Raw genomic sequence first — 21,997 nt, 5'->3', positions numbered from 1 at the left:
AGCAGGGCTCCCCAGTGATCCCGTGCAGCAGGGTTTTTAAAACAGCAATCATCGGGGTAATTACAGCAGAGGCAGAGTGGTAGCCAAGAACATACACGTAGAAGTTGGATAGGCCTGGTTTGGGTCTTGGTTCTACCGCTCACAGGCTATGAGATCTTAGGCAAGTTATCTATCATCTATCTATCTATCTATCTATCTATCTATCTATCCATCCATCTATCCATCCATCTATCCATCCATCTATCCATCTATCCATCCATCTATCCATCCATCTATCCATCTATCTAATTACTATGTAGTTAACATACAGGGTTATCTTAGTTTCAAATGTATAAGATAGTGATTCAACATTTCCATACATCACCCAGTGCTTATCATAGCAAGTGTACTTCTTCATCCCCATCACCTATTTCCCCCATCCCCTCACCCACCTCCCCTCTGCTAACCATCAGTTTATTCTCTATAGTTAAGGGTCTGTTTCTTGGTTTCTTGCTCTCTCTTTTTTCCCTTTGCTCCTTTCAGTTCTTAAATTCCACATTTGAGTGAATCATATGGTATTTGTCTTTCTCTGACTGACTTATTTTGCTTAGCGTTATACTCTCTAGCTTCATCCGTGTCCTTGCAAATGGTAAGATGTCATTCTTCTTTATGACTGAATAATATTCCATTGTATATATGTGCCACTTCTTTATCCATTCAACTACCGATGGACACTTGGGCTGCTTCTATAATTTGGCTATTGTAAATAATGCTGCTATAAATATTGGGGTGCATGTATCCCTTTGAATTAGTGTTTTTACATTTTTTGGGTAAATACCCAGTAGTGTGATTATTGGATGTAGGGTAGTTCTATTTTTGACTTTTTGAGGAATCTCCATACTGTTTTTCAGAGTGGCTGCCCCAGTTTGCATTCCCACCAACAGTACAAAGGCTTTCCTTTTCCTCCACATCCTTGCCAACACTTATTGTTTCTTGTGTTTTTGATTTTACCCATTCCGACAGGTGTGAGGTGATATCTCATTGTGGTTTTGATTTGCATTTCCCTGATAGTGAGTGATGTTGAGCATCTTTCCATGTGTCTGTTGGCCATCTGGATATCTTCTTTGGAGAAATGTCTGTTCATTTCTTCTACCCATTTTTAAAATGGATTATTTGGTTTTGTGGTGTTGAGTTGTGTAAGTTCTTTATAAATTTTGGATGCTAACCCTTTATCACATATGTCACTTGCAAATATCTTCTCCCATTCAGTAGACTGCCTTTTCATTTCATTGATTATTTCCTTCACTGTGCAGAAGCTTTTTATTTTGATGAAGTCCCAACAGTTTATTTTTGCTTTTATTTCCCTTGTTTGGGCAAGTTATTTAAACCGTCTAAGCCTTAACGTCCTCGGCTGTGAAACGGGGACAGTACTACCTAATTCCTGATGTTACGATGATCACATGACATGGTATATTTAAAGTTCTTAATGCTGCCTCTGGTGTGAAGTGACCAAGTAACAGGGTTATTGGGTGCATGATCATAATTTTTATTCAAGTAGTAGGGCGGACAAAATGAAGTGTCTTTGGACGGGACATCAGTTCGCAGAGTGAAGAAGTAAGTGTGATATAAGAACTCCTGGGGTTGCGTGATTCAGGAAAGATGACTGCCAAGGGCACATGGTGGGGGACACAACAGTATCTGCTGTACTTTGTGTCTTTAATTCCTACTTAAAGGTCTGGACCATCCATGGATTCGGGGGATTAGTCCAACTTCTAAGCAGAGGAGATGTAATAAGCACCAAACCAGACAGCATCACCACAGAATTAACTCCAGCCCACCGGTGCTAACTTAGGCTAGCCATTCGCCTACTTCCCGGGTTGCACCTCTGTGACTTAGTCCCTGCTGTGGTAGGTAGAATGCTGAAGGTGTCCTCATCCCCCGATTACTGTCCCCTCGCTATCCAATCAAACACTAACCGAGGTACTGCTGGGAAAGGTTTTCGCAGATGGAATTGAGGTTATGAACAAACAGAACCTAAACTAGGGAAATTATCCCGGATTATCTGCTCTGCAGAAGCAGAAGTGGCAGAGTAAGGCAGAGAGAGGCAGCAGAGTGGCGGCCAGAAGAGCAATGAGGCAGAAGAAGAAGTCGGAGGGATTTGAAGCGATGGGCTCAGCCACCGCCGGGTTTGGAAGGTGAAGGGGTCATGAGCCCGGGGATGCAGGTGGCCCCTAGAAGCTGAGGAGGACTCCTGACTGACAGCCGGCAAGGAAACAGAGACCTCCGTCCTACACCCCCCCCCCCCGCCCAACACTGGATTCTGTCAACCGTCTGAATGACCATGGAAATAGATTCTTCCCAAGATTTCCCAAGATGAGCCCAACTGGCTTACATTTTGATTTTGACAATGTGAAACCCAGAGCAGAGAAACCATCAGCCATACTTGTGACCTACAGAAACGACGCAAAATAAATTTGTAGTCACTTGTTACAGCAGTGATAGGAAACGAACACACCCATCTTGTCCCAACGCAGCATACAGAAGATCATGTCATTTCCACCTGCAAGCACCTGCCACTCTTTGTGGGAGACTTTGTGTGGCCTCAGGAATCCACTTAGAAGTGCAGGGGAATTAACCCCGTCCTCCCGGGATCAGCCCTCAGCCAATGACCAAGTGGAGTTGGTGGGTCCACCCCAGCTCCATCACCCCTCCTTAGTGCTATTCTCAGGCATGTCCCAGAGTTCCCTGGTGGGGCTGAGGCCTTGTTCACACAGTGATAACCTGCTCATTAGCCCACCCTGCGCTAGGCTCCTTCCTTTCCCTGTCTTACTTCCTCACTCACACCTACTATGCTTCCTGGGATCACCTCCCAAATAAATGACTTTCACCCCCATCCTTGTCTTACGGTCTACCTTGAAAGCAACCCAACCTAAGACACCGAACTCACAGGGCCAGCTAGGGGTATAGGAAGTGAAAAAGGTTGCTTTAACGTATTTTTCACACGAAAAGTAAAGTAGATTTCCCGCTGGGGTTGCAGTCTGAGCAGGCAAGGAATGAACACAAAAGACTTGGTCTTTAGAGTAACACAGACATGGATTGGAATCCCTGCTGACCATTTAGTAACTGCGAAAAACACAGGCGTGTTGTCTAGCCCCTCTGGGTCTGTGTTTCATCCTCTGTAAAATGAACTTGATAATGCCTGCCTTTTATCTTGTGAACTCTGCATGGAGTAAAGCACCTGGTACACAGTAGGCACTTCATATGTGGCATCGTTATTAATTATTAGCTAAGAATAATGAGCATTCGGATGTCAATGTAAGTTTGGATTCAGATTTTAAATTTAAGTTAAGTAAATATAGAAAGATTTAAATCTGAGGCTTGCATTTAATTAAACTGAAATTATAACATTACGTGATACTATAGCCAGCAGGGACGGTCGCCAAACACCTTTGGTTCTCAGACAGGAAACCTGAGGCTTAAAGAGACAAAGAGCTTGCTTCAAGTCACAGAGCTAACTAGCATCGAACAGCAATCTCTTGCTAGTCAAAAAGTGACCCGACCCCAACTTTTCTGATGTGAAACACCGAGTGCCAAACTAAGAATAGTCCTTTAGGAAACCTCTGTGTCACAAAACAAGCAGCATGGTGGCCAAGGAAAACAAGCAAGGGGACTTTTCTAAACTCCAGGGGCATTTTCCTCGGTCTGTTAACCAGCGTCGGCAAACAGTCTGGCTACACTCAGGAAAAGCTCTGTCAATTCACCAGGCTGCCTACACTTGTTCCTTTCCGCTTTGGAAATTCACCAGGGTTGGCTCATTTTGAAGATATTCCCATTAGTTCGTTCTTAGATCCCAAAACAGTAAGAGGAAACCTCAAGATAAGGCGTTGCCAAATAGGAAGCAAGGAAACACATTAAAATTGTAAGTCTCAGAATCGTGTAGGAAGTTCCAAGGGGGGAATCAGTAGAATTACAGGGTCCTTTGGAACAAGAGGAGGAGAATAAGTGAAGATCTACATACTCACGTTATTTCTTTAGCAGCTCTTCTCTTTCCTTGGTGAAAGCCCACCAATTTTCCACGTATAAGAATTCCAAGCATTCACTCATCCCAGATATTCCTCGTTTTTGCCCGGCACTGTTACAAACGGGGCCTCTAGCCTTCCAGCAGAGAAGGTGTCTGAACTACAGTGACACTCCGGTCAAGATTCTGGTACTTAACAACTGAGCACCAGCCGTAAGACTTTCTTGATATTCTCTCCTGAATTAGGTGGCCCTGGGCCATTATATCTCTAAGTGGGGTGGGGTTTGGGCGTCTGCATCAAAATCACCTGAGATGTTCATTGAAAGTGCAGGTTCCTGGGTCCCATCCAGACCCAATGAGTCGGTGTCTCTGAATGTTGGACCCGAAGGCGTGCATTTTAGACAAACTACGCGGTGAGCCTCCTTCCTATGAAAGAAGTCTCCGAGCCCCACTCTCCTCCCAGGTGCGGCAGCTCAGGCGGAGAGAGCGCCCAGGGCTCCTGCCTGACCCAGCTGTTCTAAGAGAGCTACAAACTGCAATTGAGTGAACGTGCCCTCCCGGGGAACAAATTTGGAGGGAGCCTGACCAACTTTCCATCAAATAGGCTTATGTTTGGATCAAACAAGAAATGCCATTTTGTGCCACGATCTTCTTAATTTCGTTTAGCAATTTTGGGTGTGCAAGAAATATCACATTTGAATTCTGTGAACAGAACTGTATCTATATTGGGATTTCTCCTCCCTGACTTAGACTCTATGGAAGCACACCAGGTGTTGGCAGAGTAGAACGTGGGAAGAGAAGTCGGCAAGGTTTTTAAAAAAATCAGTGTTCAGCAATACGGCTCAGCAGGGAGGGAACCAACCCGAAGTGTCCGGGAGGCCGCTGCTCATACCTGGCGGTTCCCTTCAGCAGCGAGGACCCAAAGCTAAAGCCACACCTTGAAAGTTGGTCTTGTCCCATGTGGTTCTGGCCGGTGCTGCCTTCTCTTAAGCCCAATAGTCTCCTGCCCATAGTTTTTATTTGTCCCCAGCTACTGATAGTGTACAGGATGGCTCTGGATAAAATTGGAACATTGGTCTCAGGAACCCCCAAATCATTTTTCTGGCTCTCTCTCTCGTTCCCTCCGGGATGCCTCTTCTCCATAAAAGTGAGAGCGAGTCTGGGCAGAGAAGGAAAAGTGGGTAAAGTCCTTGATGCCCATTAAAGGCTGGAGAGCAGAGGACAAGCAACTTCCAGGAAAAGGGATGAAGAAGCCAAGAAGTGTGGCGCCTCACAGACGACAGAGCTGTGGTGGTGCAGCCTGGGGTGTGCCCGTGTTTGCACTGCCTTCTTTCCCCTTCTCTCAGCCTCCCCAGTGTGGAGGCTGTAAAGGAGCCAGAGTTGGAACCGAGAAGTCTCTGGACAGCAACCTGCATCTTCAGAGCCTGGGAGACTCGATGGGGCCTGGAGGCACCTCTAATCAGCCTGTTGCTCAGAGAAATTAGGTTTATTTGTGTGTGTGTATGTGTGGGGGGGAGATAATACCCAACAACCCTGGCTACTCAACTCTCCCCCAATTCCTTCAACTCGTCTTCCATCTCCAGCAAGTGGGCACCCTCATGAGATCCTGATAGTCGCTGTCACCCCCCTCCTGCCCCTCACTGTGCTGAGGTCTCTCCATGAGAGGGAGGCTGGGTCTGCTCACAGCCTCTGCAGAAACCCTCTGAGCCTGAGGAGAGCCTCTTAGCCCCCAGTACTCAGGTGACCGGTTTGCTGGCCCAATCTCAGGGGCATATTCTGGGTGGATGCAAGATAACCATAAGGGGGAGTAGGTTTGGAATATCAGACCTCTGGGGATCAATTACCTTTACTGCCAAATTTATTCCACTTTTTATGTCTCTTATCCCCCCTTCTGCCATTGGGGCTCTCTCTCCGGAAGTTCTCTCGATGTAAATTAAGCCACAGAGAGAATTTGCTTTGAAATTGGGATCTTCTGGAAAGTGGGTATAGGAGGTCAACAAGTTTTCCTATGGAAATTCAAGTGATCCCCACTTACCGTCTCTAGCATTTAAATTAGACAAGATGCGGAGCTGGGGGTATTCCATCACCCCCAGAGAAATGTCAGTATGGAAAGCAGAATAAATGATATCATTTATGTCTCCTTCATTTGCATTTGGACACAGGATTCTTTTTTTTTTTTAACGTTTATTTATTTTTGAGACAGAGAGAGACAGAGCATGAACGGGGGAGGGGCAGAGAGAGAGGGAGACACAGAATCGGAAGCAGGCTCCAGGCTCCGAGCCATCAGCCCAGAGCCCGACGCAGGGCTCGAACTCACGGACCATGAGATCGTGACCTGAGCTGAAGTCGGACGCCCAACCGACTGAGCCACCCAGGCGCCCTGGACACAGGATTCTTTAAACGGTGTTATACTTACTATAAAAGTAATAGAGGGCCATTGCAAAAATTGTTGAAAATAATCATGAAGAATATCAATCTTACCCCCAATCTTGCCATCCAGAGATAGTCACTGTTAACATTTTGGTACAGTTTTGTTATTTTTGGCACATTCATAGCTTAAAAGTTTTAAACAAAATTTGAGTCAATTAAATACAAGTACATATAGCTTTCATCTTCTTTTTTTTTTTTTCCACTGAACAAATCATGAATAAATGTTTTCCAGACATGGACATTGAAATCTGTTTCCCATTCATCTTATTTTTAAGAAACAAAGCATGTCAAACATTTATTTCTAGTAATTTAGCTATACTAGCTAATTTACTAGGAGATATTATTTCTAGTAATTTAGCTATAACTATGCACAGAATTAGGTTAACAGATACCTTGTGACAGGTACCTCCGTGAGACAGGTACCTTAAAATGAGTTGAATTGGTAGGTGAGAGAGAGAGAGAAAAAAAACATTGGTGGCCCACTACTGACAGCCACACGTGAGAAAATTAAGAATAGTGGTCCACAGATCATAAAACTAAGTCTGAGTTTGCCTGCATTCATGAAATCCTGGTTACTACCACAATTACACGAGAGATGCTGCTGATTAGCAAAGTTTTTAAACTTTTTAAAGACATCAGTTTATGTTATTAGAATTAATTCCCCCCCATTTGTGTCATATTAATAGGATTCACGTAAAATAAAAAAGCATGAGGGGCGTCTGGGTGGCTCAGTTGGTTATGCCTCCGAGTTGGCTCAGGTCATGATCTCACGGCTCACGGGTTCGAGCCCCGCATTGGGCTCTGTGCTGACTGCTCGGAGCCTGGAGCCTGCTTCGGATTCTGTGTCTCCCTCTCTCTCTGGCCCTCCCCCACTCATGCTTCCTCTCCCTCTCTCAAAAATAAATACACGTTAAAAAAATGTTTTAAAAATGGTATGAACAGAGGCGAATTAGCTTGGCGGCCCAGGGTTTCTGACATCACTGTAATTTTTTGGCGTTATGGACATTCCCGGGAAACTTTTTGGATGCTACTGGGGAATTCCTGTCTCCTGGGCTTGGATACATCCTCCTATTACTCACAGGAAGCCAGCGCCCCTATAAAGGGGCTGCCGCACGAGCAGTGCTCTGCTGTTCTTGGCTGACTTCACCCAGAACTGCCAAGTGGCACAAGACAGAAGCAGCCAGCGACACGAGGAGTCAGACGCGGACGCCACCGCCTCACAAAACAGTAAGTGCAGCGTAAGGGCCATGAAACAAGATTATCCATATGAACAGATAGGCAGAGAGCCTTTGGATAAACGGCCTGGGCAGGTTCTTGTTGTATTCAGACTTCGTTAAGATCTGGCTTTTCTCTTGCACCTAAACGATGAAAATCTTAACTTGTGTAGGCATTCATTCCCATGATCTTTGAAACAAAGATGGGAGCGCTGTTATCTTTTACCTAAAATCTGCTGCTGCTGCTGCTGCTGAAAACATCATTGTAGAATGAGCTCAGTGACTGGCTACCTAAAATTTCTTTCTGTAATGAATGTTGTACTTTTTCCCCCAGCAAGGCATTTCAAGACTCATATTTGATGACAAGAACCCTGGAAGTCATGACTGCTTCACGACTTCTCCCTGCTCTCACTCTTGGTAAGTCAATGTCATTCGTTAGACCAAGGTTTCTCATCCTTGACATTATTGGCAGTTTGGACAGGACAATTTCTCCCCGTGGCGGGGCGGGGGGGGGGGGGGCTGTGCATTGTAGGGTGTTTTGCAGCATCCCGGTCTCTCTGCCCAGGGTGTTCTGCCCCGGGCTAAGGGCAATTTACTTTACCCCTTAGTGCCTCCCAATGTGTCAAGTGCTGATCATAAATGGCCTGCTTCCCAGAGGCATTGTGAGGCTCCAGCAGCATGGAGAGGACCTCGGACAGTGCTTGGTGGTGCATATTCAGTACTCAGGAAAGCTCAGTTATTCTGATTATTATTCTACTGTAGTGGATATACTGGTAGATGGTGGTGGGCAAGTGCAGGGAGAGCATCAAGCGGGGGGCTCAGTCCCCAAAGATATGCACAGTGAATGGCAGTTTCTCCATCTCTCCCCTTTCTTACTTTGGAAAAGAGGAAAAAAACTTGAGTCATCCCCAAGGCTACCGCATGATGAAAATAAGAGTGCAAAGCCCAGTTAAAAGAGTCAGACCACAGCAGGACTAAACGTTCCATGCCTTTCACGCTTTCCTCTTTAGTGCTTCTCCTGCTTAAAGGGAGCAGAGCCTGGTCTTACAACGCCTCCACAGAAATCATGACCTTCGACGAAGCTAGTGCGTATTGCCAGCAACGGTACACACATCTGGTCGCGATTCAAAACCAGGAAGAGATTAAGCACCTGAACTCCATCTTGAGCTACTCGCCAACTTACTACTGGATCGGAATCAGAAAGGTCAACGATACGTGGACCTGGATAGGGACCCAGAAGCCTCTGACCGAAGAAGCCAAGAACTGGGCTCCTGGTGAACCGAACAATAAGCAAAGCAATGAGGACTGTGTGGAGATCTACATCAAGAGAGACAAGGACGCGGGCAAGTGGAATGACGAGAGATGTAGCAAAAAGAAGCTTGCCTTGTGCTACACAGGTACGGGGCTCGGGGCAGCCCTGGGAGGCAGTTTCAGGGTGGAGGGGCGTCTTGACAAGGTGCGGACAGTGTGCAAGAATTGGTCTCCGCTATGGTAATTTTACATTCTAAACTACAGGGCTTTAAAACATCGTTTGGGAGATTACTTCTTTGACATTAGCAATCAAGGTCCAACCTCGTTGAGCTTAAAGCTCGGCTTTGGCATTGGGTGAAGCACTTCAGTTAAGATCTCTGGCAGTCCGCGTCCCTGGCGACGTTGCCAATGATCTCTGTGGCACACTCATGATGCGAAGGAACGCATTCTAAGCACAGTAATGATCTTCCTCCCCACGGATTGTGTTTCCTGCAGCTGCCTGTACCCCTACATCCTGCAGTGGCCACGGCGAGTGTGTGGAGACCGTCAACAACTACACGTGCGAGTGCTACCCCGGCTTCAAGGGACTCAGGTGCGAGCAAGGTAAGCGTCGCGTCGCCTTTGCCTTCGCTTGAGTTGGTAGCGCCATCCCGCGTCACAGCTGGCTCTGGCGTCGGGTCTGCCTGTCTTCCCTTCCCTGGGCCACATGGTGCCCTGTGGCGGTCAAGAGCCGAGGTCGTGAAGTCAAAGTCAGACCCCACCCCCAACCAGCTTCAAAGCCCAGATTTACCACTCTGACTTAGGGCACCTGGACCAGGTAGTTAAAACCCCCCGAGTCCCAGCTGTGTCATTGCAAAAAGGAGGCTCATAATGGTATCAGCTTCCATGGTGAGGCTGATTGGAATGAATGCATAGTGCCTGGCACATAGGAAGCGTAAACAGTAGTTATACCTTCCAGGGTTTTCTCACTTCACGCAAGATGACAGAGAGCAACACTGATGTGGTTTCTCCTTTCAGCGGTGACCTGTCAAGCGCGGGAAGCCCCCGAGCACGGAAGCCTGGTTTGCACCCACCCTCTGGGGACCTTCAGCTACAATTCTTTTTGCTCTGTCAGCTGCGAAAAGGGCTACCTCCCAAGCAGCACAGAGGCCACGCGGTGCACGTCCACGGGAGAATGGAACGCCCCCGCTCCTGCCTGCAATGGTAAATCTCTCTCCGAATGCCCAGAACATTCTCAAACTCATCCTTCACTGCCTTGTTTTGTTTCATTTTGTTTTGGATCCAACGTCACAACGTTTCCAAAACTCCAGGGAAAGTTCTTTCGGTTGTTTTTAGTAGGACTTCCCTTAGCCAATATGTATGGCCAATAGGGTGCCTGCTTGGTTTGAGAAAGGTTTATATCCCATGTTTGCAGTGGATGCTTCTCCGGCTCTGGTGACTTGTAAGCGAGTGCCCATAACAGCAGAACCCACTTGAGAAATCGTAATGACTTGTCTTCTCCTGCTTAATCTCTCTCATGCAGTGGAGATGGATTTAAGACCATGGTAGTCAAGCAGCCCCCATATCTATTTTTCTCTTCAGTCTTTTTAATCTTTTAAGAGAGATAGAGAGAGAGGGAGGGAGAGAATCTCAAGGAGTCTCCGTGCCCAGCACAGAGTCCAATGGAGGGCTCAATCTCAGGCCTCCGGATCATGACCTGAGCTGAAATCAAGAGCCGGAGGCTTGACTAAGCCACCCAGGCACCCCTCTCTCTCAGTCTTATCTTTCTAGGCCAGAGACGGAAGCTTTTGGCTTCCAGGTCCCGCTGGGCTGACATAAATGAATGTCCTGTGTATGTCAGGACATAACAGGACATAAATCATGATCTAGAATCTGGGTTTTTTTCTTCGTTTTCGCCTTACATAACATAGATCAGGGACATCGTAAAGTAGACCAGAAACCACTCAGCATAGTCAGAGTATAAATCAATCAGAGAAGATGAAAGTATTAATAAAAAAGCATCAAAGTTTTACTGTGTGCGCGCGTGTCCCCAAGACTTATCTTAGGACTTTGGGATCTGCCGTTTGAAGGCTGCTTCCTCGCCCTGTTATAAACTCCAATTCAATAGGCAGCGAACATATCTGTAAATTTCATGGTGTCTTTCAAATCCCCAGTGGTCGAGTGCGATGCTCTGACAAATCCTGCCAACGGAGTCATGGACTGTTCCCAAAGCTCTGGAAACTTCCCATGGAACACGACTTGTGCCTTTGCGTGTGAAGAAGGATTTGAACTAATGGGATCCCAGAGCCTCCAGTGTACCTCATCCGGGAAATGGGACGATGAGAAGCCAACGTGTAAAGGTAGAGTCGCTCCACATCAAGATTGACCATAAACATTCTTTTTCTCAACCTGTACTTGAAATTGCCCATAACTGGCAGGGATGAGAATGTGTCAAGGACGGCGTCATACGTAGAGACGCACTTAATACCCGGATAAGCACTAAAACTTAATTCACTTTAAAGCAAGAGCAACAATATGGAAAGCAAGCAGTTTTCGCTGTCGGGTACTGGTATTCTTGTAGCCAGATACAGCACAGAATGACTTCCAGTGGCACGAAGCCACGAGACCCGAATCAAGCTGCAAAGCAGACACATTTCATGCGCTACCTTCTTACCTTCTTTGCATTTTGGCATCATCTGTAAGCATCCAGGACCCATCAGTTGCTTTCTGATTACATAACCTTTTCGTCCTGACGGTAACTCCTTCGAGTGTCAGAGCAGTGCTCAGGAACCACTGGTTCCGTGAAAGGCCTCCTTTTACTGAATGCCATTGTCCGTGAAGGGACTGGCGTTCGGAGAAAACACAGGCATCTTCCCAGTTGTCCAGGGAGTCATGAAGAGCCTTGAGACCTCTGAGTGTTGCTTCGTCTATGATGAACTGGGTTCATTCATCAAACACCAAGGGCCCTCCAGTTCCTCCGCAATGTTTTCTGACCATGATTTTGGTGTCTCAGCTTTTCAGTGCAAAGCCTTGTCCCGCCCAGAGAGAGGCTACGTGAGTTGTCTTCCTGCTGCTTCTGGAAGTTTCCAAAAGGGGTCCAGCTGTGAGTTCTTCTGCGAACAGGGATTTGTCTTGAAGGGATCCAAAAAGCTCCAGTGTGGCCCTACAGGCGAATGGGACAGTGAGGAGCCCACGTGTGAAGGTACAGTTTTTGTCTTTATTTTAACACAAAAACCATGGGAGGGCTGGAGACGTGACTACGTGCGAAACCTTCCGCTGCCCGATACAACTTTCTAATAATGTGCTGGCTCGTGTGTTCCAGCTGTGAAGTGTGATGCCGTCCGGCAGCCCCAGCGCGGCTCTGTGACATGTACCCATTCCCCCGCTGGAGAGTTCACCTACAAGTCCTCCTGCGCCTTCAGCTGTGAAGAAGGCTTCAAATTGCGTGGGTCAGCTCAAGTCGAGTGCACATCTCAGGGCCGGTGGACGCAGGAAGTCCCCTCCTGCCAAGGTAGGACTGAATTTAGACCTTAAGGAGCCTAGGTCAAAAACTTCACATGTATCTGAACCTCGATTGCCCCACGGGCCTTGATCCTAACTTGCTACGAGCTGAAAACCAAGGAGTGCGTCTAAGTTACGACTGCTGATGGCTTTTCAATCAGGGTTAGACGTTTTCCAGTAGATCTTTATTAACCGCCGCGCGTGTGCCTCTCGTTTGCAGCCGTACGATGTTCGGGACTGGCAGCGTCGGGAAAAATGAACGTGAGCTGTGACGGGGAGCCCGCGTTTGGCGCTGTGTGTGCGTTTGCGTGTCCTGAGGGGTGGACCCTCAATGGCTCCGCAGCTCTGACGTGCGATGCCACGGGACACTGGTCCGGGACGCTGCCTACCTGCGAAGGTGAAGCATTAGTTGGTGCGGGTTGCCTGGGGGGACTAGACGGAAGAAGGGGAAAGCCAGGAACCATTCATTACGTTCAGGCCAGGGGGGTTGCCAAGGTGAAAAAGCTGGTGACCATTTCATTTTATGGGCATAGAGGGAGAACCGAGGAGGTGACACGTGGGCGGAATAGGTAGAACTGCGACGAGGGCGAAAAGGGGAGCCAGAGGTAAAAGTAGGGGGGAAAGGAGAGCAAGGGAGGGAGAAGAGAGCGCGTGTAGAAGAGAGCGCAGTAGGGACCCAGGCGCAGTGGGTTCTGTTCTTCAAGCCTGGCAGGTGAGGGCACTCCTGGCCGTGGCCGGAGACAGGCCCGCGCAGGTGGCTTGGGTCAATCTCAGAGGCCTGTAGTGCCCTGTCTCTCCCTCGTGCATTGAAGTAGACGGCTTATCCATGTGCCAAGAAAAGGGCACAGAAGACTTTACGTTCAGTTCCTTCTCGTGAAAGTTCTTCCCTCCTCTGTCTCCCTAGCTCCCACTGAGTCCAGCATTCCCTTGGCTGTTGGACTCACCGCCGCTGGGACCTCCCTCATGACGGTAGCATCATTTGTCCTCTGGCTTCTGAAACGCCTGCGGAAGAGAGGTAAGGGAGCTTGGGAACGTACTCCAAAAATGTTTTTTTGAAAAATGTCTTTTTTTTTCCTCATTGGTGAGTCATGTTCTCTCTTGCACGTTTCTAAAATTTTCTTTAATGTTTATTTATTTATTTTGAGAGAAAGAGAGCACAAGCAGGGGAGGGGGGCAGAGAGAGAGGGGAGACGGAGAGAGAATCCCGAGCATGGAGCCTGATGTAGGGCTCGAACTCGCAAACTGTGAGGTCATGACCCGAGCTGAAATCAAGAGTCAGACATTTAACCGATCGAGCCACGCCGGTGTCCCCTCTCTTGCACGTCTCGGCAGTAATTAGACTCTAGTTACAAAACACTAATAAACTGCAGTGTAATTGAGCAGTGGTCCTAGGGAAAGAGTTTACAGTACAGCTTGAAGTGGGGAGGGGTTTTAGGAAATAAAAATGTTCGTTGTGGTCACAGCAGACAACTCCAGGGGGTGCCATTCACATGGAATTCTGTGGTTCCCCTCGGAGTGGGTGCAGTGAGCCTGCCATGATGGGTGCTCCCAGGAAGTGGCTAAAACGGCTCCAAAACATTTATTTGGAATACAGGCTTCAATGTGGGAAATCTCCTAGGGAATACGCCAACGTGTGTAGCCACACTCACAGTTTGGCTCTACAGAATATTTGACATTTTTAAAAATTAAGTTCTGACATTTATAAAATAGGAACTTTCACGTAAAATCTAGATTTGGGACTTCTCATGAAAAACGGGCAGATGAACTTGGCAAGCTGAGCGGGTAGCTATTGGCCAGCATTAGAAAGCTGCTGGGCCCCTAGGATGAGTGTGCATTTCACACCCGCTGCCCCCAAGCTGTGTTTGCACTCTGATTATTACAGGGGCCCTGAAGGCATTGGGTTTGCAGTCCCTGGAGGATAGAGTCATATTGTTTCTGAATTTAATACGGCCCTGAGAGTCTTTTAGTCCAACTTAACGGTTTTCTTTTTCTTGCAGCAAAGAAATTTGTTCCTGCCAGGTAAGTTGCATTCTTGTCCAAAGCATGCCTTTGAACATTCTACACATTTTTCCCTGTTCATGTCGGAAAACGGTGCTTTACTTAGTGTTTTTATGCACTCCACAGCAGCTGCCAAAGCCTCCAATCAGATGGATCCTACCAGATGCCTTCTGAGTCCCTTTAAGTCCAAAGGAATCAGGTAAGACTTGAAAACCATATATGATTTTGAGAGAGCATATCCTCCAAACCTGCCAGTTTCTGGGGGGAAAGTCACCACCTTCACGGTGTTGGATGGAAAACTGTTTCATTTCTTTGTAGAAGGACAGGAACAAGGATCTGGGCTTTATTGAGTCACTTCACTTGTGAAAGTTATTAATAAAAATGATGACAGCTAACCTTTATGTGGCACTTGGTATCTTCCAGAAACTGTTCTGAGTTGGGAATTCTAGGAGATAGAGACTTGTTGCTGTATTTCCTGTTATACAGATGTAGAACACGAGAGACAGACAAGTTAAATAACTTGCCTAAAATCTCAAAGCTAGTGAGTGACAGCCAGAATTCAAACCTAGGCAGTCTGGTTCTAGAATCTGTGCTCTGCTTTGTGAGAATTGTGAAGGGTCAAGTCCCCCTCACCACCCCCCCGCCCCGAATAGATTTTGTTAATTAATAGTCTTTATTTTTTAAGGCAGTTTTAGGTTCACAAAAAAAATTAGCAGAAACTGGACTCCCAACATACTCCCTCACCCTCCAATTTCCTTTGTTATCAACATCCTGTATTAGTGTGGCATTTTGTTACAATTGATAGGCCAATATTGATACGTTATTATTAGCTAAAGTTCACCCTTTATATCAGTGTTCTCTCTTGGCTTTGTATATTTTACAGGTTTTGACAAGTGTGTAATGACTTCTATCTGCCATTAGAGTATCATATAGAATAGTTTCGCTGCCCTAACTGAATAGGGCTTCGAGGTTCATAGGTGGACTCCCCCGTGATAGTGAACACGGTGGTCCGTGGTGGACGGTGAATTTTGTTGTTGCTACGAATACAGAATATTAAGCGTCCTGATGCCATGCTCTCTCTGTTCGCAGGAACACAGTTTCCTCCAGGGAACTAGAGCCATACCCTGAAGATGGCAAGGACAGAGAGCACTCCTCTGGTCTCTGGCCCTCCTCACCTCCCACACCTGCTGCCTTTAAGCTGGGAGCGAGGCACCCACGAGGACTTCACCCGTCCAAACTCCAGTGAGCAAGGCCAGTCCGCCATCAGCGAGTCAGCCTTCTCTTTGCTGTTCTCTGTGTCTGGAAAGTACTGGCCGATGGAGGGAAAGCATATTCTCTTCCAGGCAAATGTGAAGGGACCCAGGCTCCACGATCTCAAGAATTCCTGTTCTATCTCTCCGCCCCGCTCACTGTGAGATCTCGGTGGAGAACCACAGGATTTTGTGGCCTTGCTTCTTTCTTTTGCCCCTCACGGTGTCTCTGCCGGTTACATGGTTGCTGTCATGGGGCTGAAATATTGTCCAGAGTTTAGGGGAAACCGCTTGGCCAAAGATATTCTATCACCAACGTGAAAACAAATGACAGTTTTGTAATGCCCCCAGGCGAGTGCATGGGGAAATCCTACTTAATGCTCTGTGCGAGGATGACTAAAGGACAGTCTTAATCACTTTTCTCCCTGTGGGATTCACTGCTTTTTAAAGTGCCGTGAGGGATTGTGCTCTCTTTATTTGCATTGACGACAGGACAATCTTCCCTAATTCTTTTTTTTTTTTTTTTTTTTTTTTTCAACGTTTTTTATTTTTTATTTTTGGGACAGAGAGAGAGCATGAACGGGGGAGGGGCAGAGAGAGGGAGACACAGAATCGGAAACAGGCTCCAGGCTCCGAGCCATCAGCCCAGAGCCTGACGCGGGGCTCGAACTCACGGACCGCGAGATCGTGACCTGGCTGAAGTCGGACGCTTAACCGACTGCGCCACCCAGGCGCCCCTCTTCCCTAATTCTTAATTCAGTGTATGTGTTTTAGAGACTCTAAACTATGTACACATTAGGACTGCAATAGGGTAGAAGTGACTTATCCTAGATCTTTGTTCAGTCACAGTTTCTAATGTCCCATCTGTAGTAACTTTATTTCAAAAAAGGGCAAATACTGTTTATAATGTTAACCAGGGTGAAGTTCTAAATTTTTTGTTCCCGTTGCTTTTCAAAACATTAGTATCAGCACAGTAGAATCTGAATGGCACGCGCTTATACACTGTCAGCTCTTTTTCCAGAGGTAGGTGGTTTTCTGTGATGAAAAGCTTCCACGGGGCCAAATGTTCCGATTTGCTAAAAGCAGAAATGCAGACAAAGGTACAACTCTTTGAATGTCTCTGTTGACAAAAACGTGTAGTCACACAGATGTGCTTTAGCATTTCTCCAAAGACGTTTGTCAGGGGTGACGTGTCCACATATAATTCTCATATATTACATTAGATGTTAAATCCATGATAGGGACTCACCTTGTAAAAGATTTGTCTGGTGGGTTTTTTGAAAAGTGGAGACTTATAATATTTATTCCCTAATTGTGTTATTCTGTTTGTTAAGAGTGTTCGTGAAGAGAGGAAAGTCAGTATGAATGAGCATATGTATTTATTTATCAGGGAGTTTAAAATTCCTCAGGGATCCCCACTGATCGTTGGCAGTGAGAAATTCTTGGCCAGTCCATTGCCCAAGCTTCTCGCTCCGTCTTGCAAGTTACGTGAGAATCAAAACTCTCCCACACGTACATTAACTTAGCATGTGTTGAAAATCAAAGTTTCTGACAAATGCGGGCTGCGTGTTGGTAAAGGCAAAGCCATAAGTAACCAGGGAGGTATGCTAAGTGTCAGAACGGTAGAGAATTTTAAGGGGCAAAAGAACTCTGGAAAATAAGGGAGAGAGAAATAAACATCTACTGCAAGCAGACTACCTAGAGAATGAATTATTATTTTCTCTGAAATTGTTCGAATGTTGTAAATATTTATACTGTGATGTAAACAGCTGTGTGAAATGTAAATACGGTCCGTGTTTTAAACGGTTTTTAAAACGGGTTTTGAAAAGCATTTTAAATTATGATTCAAAATATTTTACAGTTTTTTAAAGTATGTATTTATTTAAGCTTATGCCATACCTATTTTGTATGTGATGTGGCCAGCGCAAAGTTTGATAATAAATGTGTTTATGTTTAGTGCTGTGTGTACGTTCTTTCTTAAAAATTCAATTTTATTTGGATAAAATTCACATGCCATAACATTCACCCTTTTTTCAGTGGACGGTCCGGTAGTTTTGGTGCCTTCATAAGAGGGTACAAACATCACTGCAAGAGAGTTGTGGCTATAATCCAGGAGATTTTGTTCTTCTCCCTAATCTCCCAATGGTACCAAATCCTATCAACACTTCTTTTCATAACCCGTAACCAGCCGTGTTCTATTCCCACGGACAGACTCGGAACAGACCCTTGTCACCATCCCTGGATTACATGATAAAATCCCCACGAACTCGTTGGTCTCCAGTCTCTGAATCGGCTGCTGGGAGGGACTGTGGACCCAAGTCACTGACAACAGCCCACAAGTCATACAAAATCTAGTCTTTTCCTGTCTCCCAGCCTCACTTTACACCATGCCTCTTTAGACATGGAATGCCTATGTTCATTGCTGTGTTCTTAGAATGTAGCAGATTTCCGATACGCGGTACTCAGCAAATATGTTTTAAAGCGTAATTTGTATCTGAACAAATACAGATTTGGGCTCATGATAAGGAGCAGGACCCCTTTTCTCAAAGGGAATGAGTTGTCTCAGAAGGCAAGGTTTAAAACCCTGTTAGGGAGACAAGATATGTTTGGCAACAGGACGGAACAGAATGGAAATGAAGAAGAAATAGAGGAACTAGTTAATGGCCTGAAGGTTCAGTGAGGTAGGATGAAGAAGTGTCGCAGTGAGATACTTGAGCACCAGAGTTACAAGAATAGGTGGCCACGATTAAAGAGTGGGATGCGGGAGTACGTGATTGTAGAGGTGACACCGTTTTGGGTGATGTCAAAGTTGACGCTGTGTCCAGGGAAGAGGGTAGTTGAAGCTGAGTGGGGGAGGATGTTATTGGAGATCTAGGCCCCCAGTCGTGGGGTTACTGGTTGTTGTGTGAGACTGTGCTTTCCTTCTACCCACGATAAACTCATGTTGGAAACTGCAGTGAACACAGCCTGGGTCGGTTGCAGGCATCTGTGATGGGGGTGTAGGCACAAGGGAAGGGCACTTCCTTTTATGGGCGTAGGGCTTCTGCTTTCAATGGCACTCAGTGAGTTTTCCTTCAGCCATCTCATGGTGGGCAAATAGTCCCCCAGCATTGGTTTCAATCTCTCCAGTGTTTTTTGATGGCTTATAATGCTCACCTACTCACTCTAGTTCTGCCCTTTGGGGAGCACAGAATAACTGAAAGACTACTATTCTCCACCCCCTCCCCCGGCCTCCCTTCAAGTGACCGCTAACATGTCCTGTGACCTTGCCTACCCCACATCTCTTCAGATTGAAGGTGCACCATTTTTAAAATTGTTATTGAGGTGAAGTTTATATAACATAAAAGCAACCATTTTAAAGTGTACAATCTAGAGTGATATCTAGTGCGTTCATAAAGTTGTGCAGTCACCACCTCTATCTTGTTAAAGATACTCTCATCAAAAGGAAATCTTGTACCCATTAAGCAGTCGGTCCCCATTACTCCCTCCCCTCCCCGTCCCTGGCAACCACCAGTTTGCTTTCTGCCTCTATTGATTTACCTATTCTAGATATTTCATATGAATGAGATCACACAATATCTGGCCTTTTGTATCTGGCATCTTTCACTAAGCATAATGCATTCAAGGTACATCCTCATCATAACCTGTATTTGTACTTTGTTCCATTTTGTGACTGAATTACATCCCATAGTATAGATGAATGCGCACTCAATTTAAGCCAAACTTCTCATTGTATTCTCAAGAAAAATGTTTTCAACAAACACAAAATCCATTCATAGGACTCAGAAGCATCCATTTGAAAAATGCTTTGATAAACGCCAAAACCACAGCACGGATGCACTCAGTGAGAGGAACTTGGTGAGGGGCACGGTGATGTGGTCTGAGTTCTCTAGAAATCTAACTTGATATAAGGTCAGAATTTAAATGTATAGGAGAATGAATAAATTGCATTTTTTATCTGACCATTTCACTAAATAACTCTCCCTATACTTCAGAAACCAACGTTGGATGGACCCGAGGTTTCTTCTCTCCATCAAGGGCCCGGAATTCTGGTACACCATGTAGACATAGTCGAAATCTGGAGCCTAAAGGTAGTTGTGTCTGGGTGCCAGATGACCTAAACTGACTTTCTGAAGAAAACCCTGGATTGGTACATGGTTTTCAAAGAAGAACAAAAATGTCCAACAAAGCGTAGAACAACAAAGACATCCAACAAAAGAGTAAGACTGGAAAAAAAAGAAAGGAGATATAAAGTCTTTTCTTAGTAAAAGAAAAAGACACTTGTAGCTTATGACCCCAAAGGGGTTCGCTTATCCATTTATTCATCCATTGGCTCAATTGACATTTATTGAATGCTGGACCTTCTGCTTCTGAAAATGTAGAGGATTGATATTCTGAAAACTCTACTGCTCTGATCTTTTGCATTTCCAGGTGGATTATAATAACCTGTTTAAATGACTAGCTGAGCTTCCAAAAAAGAATGGAACCCCAGAGGACAAAAATGATTAGGAAGCAGGCACCTGACCAATGTAAGAGTTTGTGAGCCAATGTGAGAACTTTAGATTTTACTCTGAGTAGGCTGGAAAACGGCCGGAGGGGTTTGAGCAGAACAATGGTCTGACTTGTATTCTCTCGTGCTGGGTATCTTCTTTCCCTCGGCTACCCTCCCTCACCATCCATGCATTCTCAGGCCTCCCTGCCCTATGTCCCAGGAGGCTGGTTCCTGCAGACTGCATCACTGGTGGGCTGGTGCCTGATTGGTTTGACTAATAAGAGATCAAAGAGAAAGAGGAGAGAGTGGTCAGCGTATGTCTTACTCAGCCTTTCCCTGCTTGGGTATTCTCTCTAGAAGCAGTTGCATCTCTCCTCCACTACAGCTCCTGATGGGCAGCCTTTCCTGGAGGGTTGCAACTCTCATTGGGTTCTGATAACACTGTCTCCTCCCTTGAATCTTCAGTCCCAGGGATACAGCCGCTTCCTGCTACTTCCAGTCCCTGGATGCCTCATTTTCTCTTGTTTATTTTCTTAGTCTTGCCCAGCCTACGTAAGTGGTCTCTCTACTAAAGGCTCTTCAGCAGGTGAAGGCTTCACTCACCAGGGGCGAATTCTGTTTCTGGCTGGGACCCTGAATGATATGCATTTTAACTGAATCACTTAAATTGTTCTGTTGAAAACAGGCCATAAGAGGAAAAGGGTAGAAACATGGAGTCTTGATGTGGGGGGCTTTTGCAATAACATAGATGAGAGATGATGCTGGTCTCAATGAATCATAGAATGGAAGCGATTGAATATTTTGATGGTAAAGCCAATAAAAGTTGCTAACATCTTGGATATGATTGGTCAGAAGAAGAGGGAGAGCTCAGTTAACTCCAAAGCCTTTGGCTAAAGTAACCGGAAGAATGGATTTATAATTTGGAGAGATGGCAAGAGGCTTGGGAAGAGGAATTCAGAAGTTCGGTTTGGCACATGTAAAAACTGACAGGCTTTTTCAACAACTAAAAGGAGATATCCAGTGGGCATTGGGCTGGGAACAGTCCTGGCTGGAAATACAAATTTGGGACTCGTCACCATTTAGATGCTCTTCAAAGTTAAGAGGCTGGCTTGGATCACCACATCAGTGAAGGGAGAAAAGAAGAAAAAGCAGTGAGCTGGAGCACTGCAAAGGTGTGGAAAATGGAGAGCTGAGGGCATATCAACAAACGAAACAGAGAAGGAACAGTCCGTGAAGTGGGAGGAAAACCAGGGGCTGACGGGTGAAATAAGATGAGAACAGAGGGTCGGTTGTGCTGGCTTTAGTGAAGGGGAGGACCTTGGTGGGAGCAGTCTCAGGGAAGCACTGTGATTGAAAATCTGATTGGGCAAGGGTCAAGGGAGAATTGAAGAAGACTTAGAAACACAAGTCTAGACGTTCCTTCGGGCATAACAGTAGGCATATTGGCACTTCACAGGGCTCCTTGGCTCCAGGTTTGTCCCCACTTCAGCTTGTCTTCCAAGCTCCTGGCAGACGATGTGCAGCCTAATAATCAAGAGCATGAGCATCAGAACCAACTGGCTTGGGGTCCAAACCCCAGCTGTGTCTCTTACTAGCTTTGGGACTAAGCCCAACTTTCTTAAGCTCTCGGAGACTCTTTTAAAATGGGGGTGACGACAGTGCCTGCTGGTGAATAGTAGTACTTAACCTTCCTAAAGGTTAAATAAGGTGATACATATGGAGGGTTGAGCTCTATGGCTATTGCCGTTGTTACTGATGTCTTTTAAAAAATACAAATCTGATTATGTCATAACTCTTACTTTCCATTGCCCTCCATAATATAGGTCCTAATTTCATATGAAGTCTAGTTCCTTCACATGTGACACACAAAAAACACAAAAGTACT

At 46.0% G+C, this 21,997-nt stretch overlaps 1 protein-coding gene across 1 annotated transcript; it reads left to right on the top strand.

Annotated features, from left to right (window-relative positions):
• The first annotated feature begins 7,574 nt into the window (after positions 1-7,574).
• SELE (selectin E) lies at positions 7,575-16,120 on the top strand. Its single transcript, XM_007077053.3, has 13 exons — positions 7,575-7,654; positions 7,976-8,058; positions 8,652-9,038; positions 9,388-9,495; positions 9,910-10,095; positions 11,046-11,231; positions 11,885-12,073; positions 12,194-12,382; positions 12,593-12,769; positions 13,277-13,387; positions 14,370-14,391; positions 14,497-14,569; positions 15,460-16,120. Exons 2-12 carry the CDS (start codon positions 8,001-8,003, stop codon positions 14,552-14,554), a joined length of 1,671 nt encoding a protein of 556 aa, XP_007077115.3. The 5' UTR covers positions 7,575-7,654; positions 7,976-8,000; the 3' UTR covers positions 14,555-14,569; positions 15,460-16,120.
• Positions 16,121-21,997: the final 5,877 nt, after the last annotated feature.

Source organism: Panthera tigris, chromosome F3 (assembly GCF_018350195.1).
Source record: "Panthera tigris isolate Pti1 chromosome F3, P.tigris_Pti1_mat1.1, whole genome shotgun sequence".
Lineage (NCBI taxonomy): Eukaryota > Metazoa > Chordata > Mammalia > Carnivora > Felidae > Panthera > Panthera tigris.
Note: the sequence above shows the minus strand (reverse complement) of the source record. Positions and strands in the feature narration are given on the sequence as shown.

What these genes read in the sequence shown, in the direction of transcription:
- SELE (XM_007077053.3), top strand. Translation starts at nt 8,001, where the DNA reads ATGACAAGAACCCTGGAAGTCATGACTGCTTCACGACTTCTCCCTGCT. An exon ending in GACGCTGCCTACCTGCGAAG is followed by an intron (nt 12,770 to 13,276) that starts GTGAAGCATTAG and finishes CTGTCTCCCTAG; the next exon opens with CTCCCACTGAGTCCAGCATT. An exon ending in GAAACGCCTGCGGAAGAGAG is followed by an intron (nt 13,388 to 14,369) that starts GTAAGGGAGCTT and finishes TTTTTCTTGCAG; the next exon opens with CAAAGAAATTTGTTCCTGCC.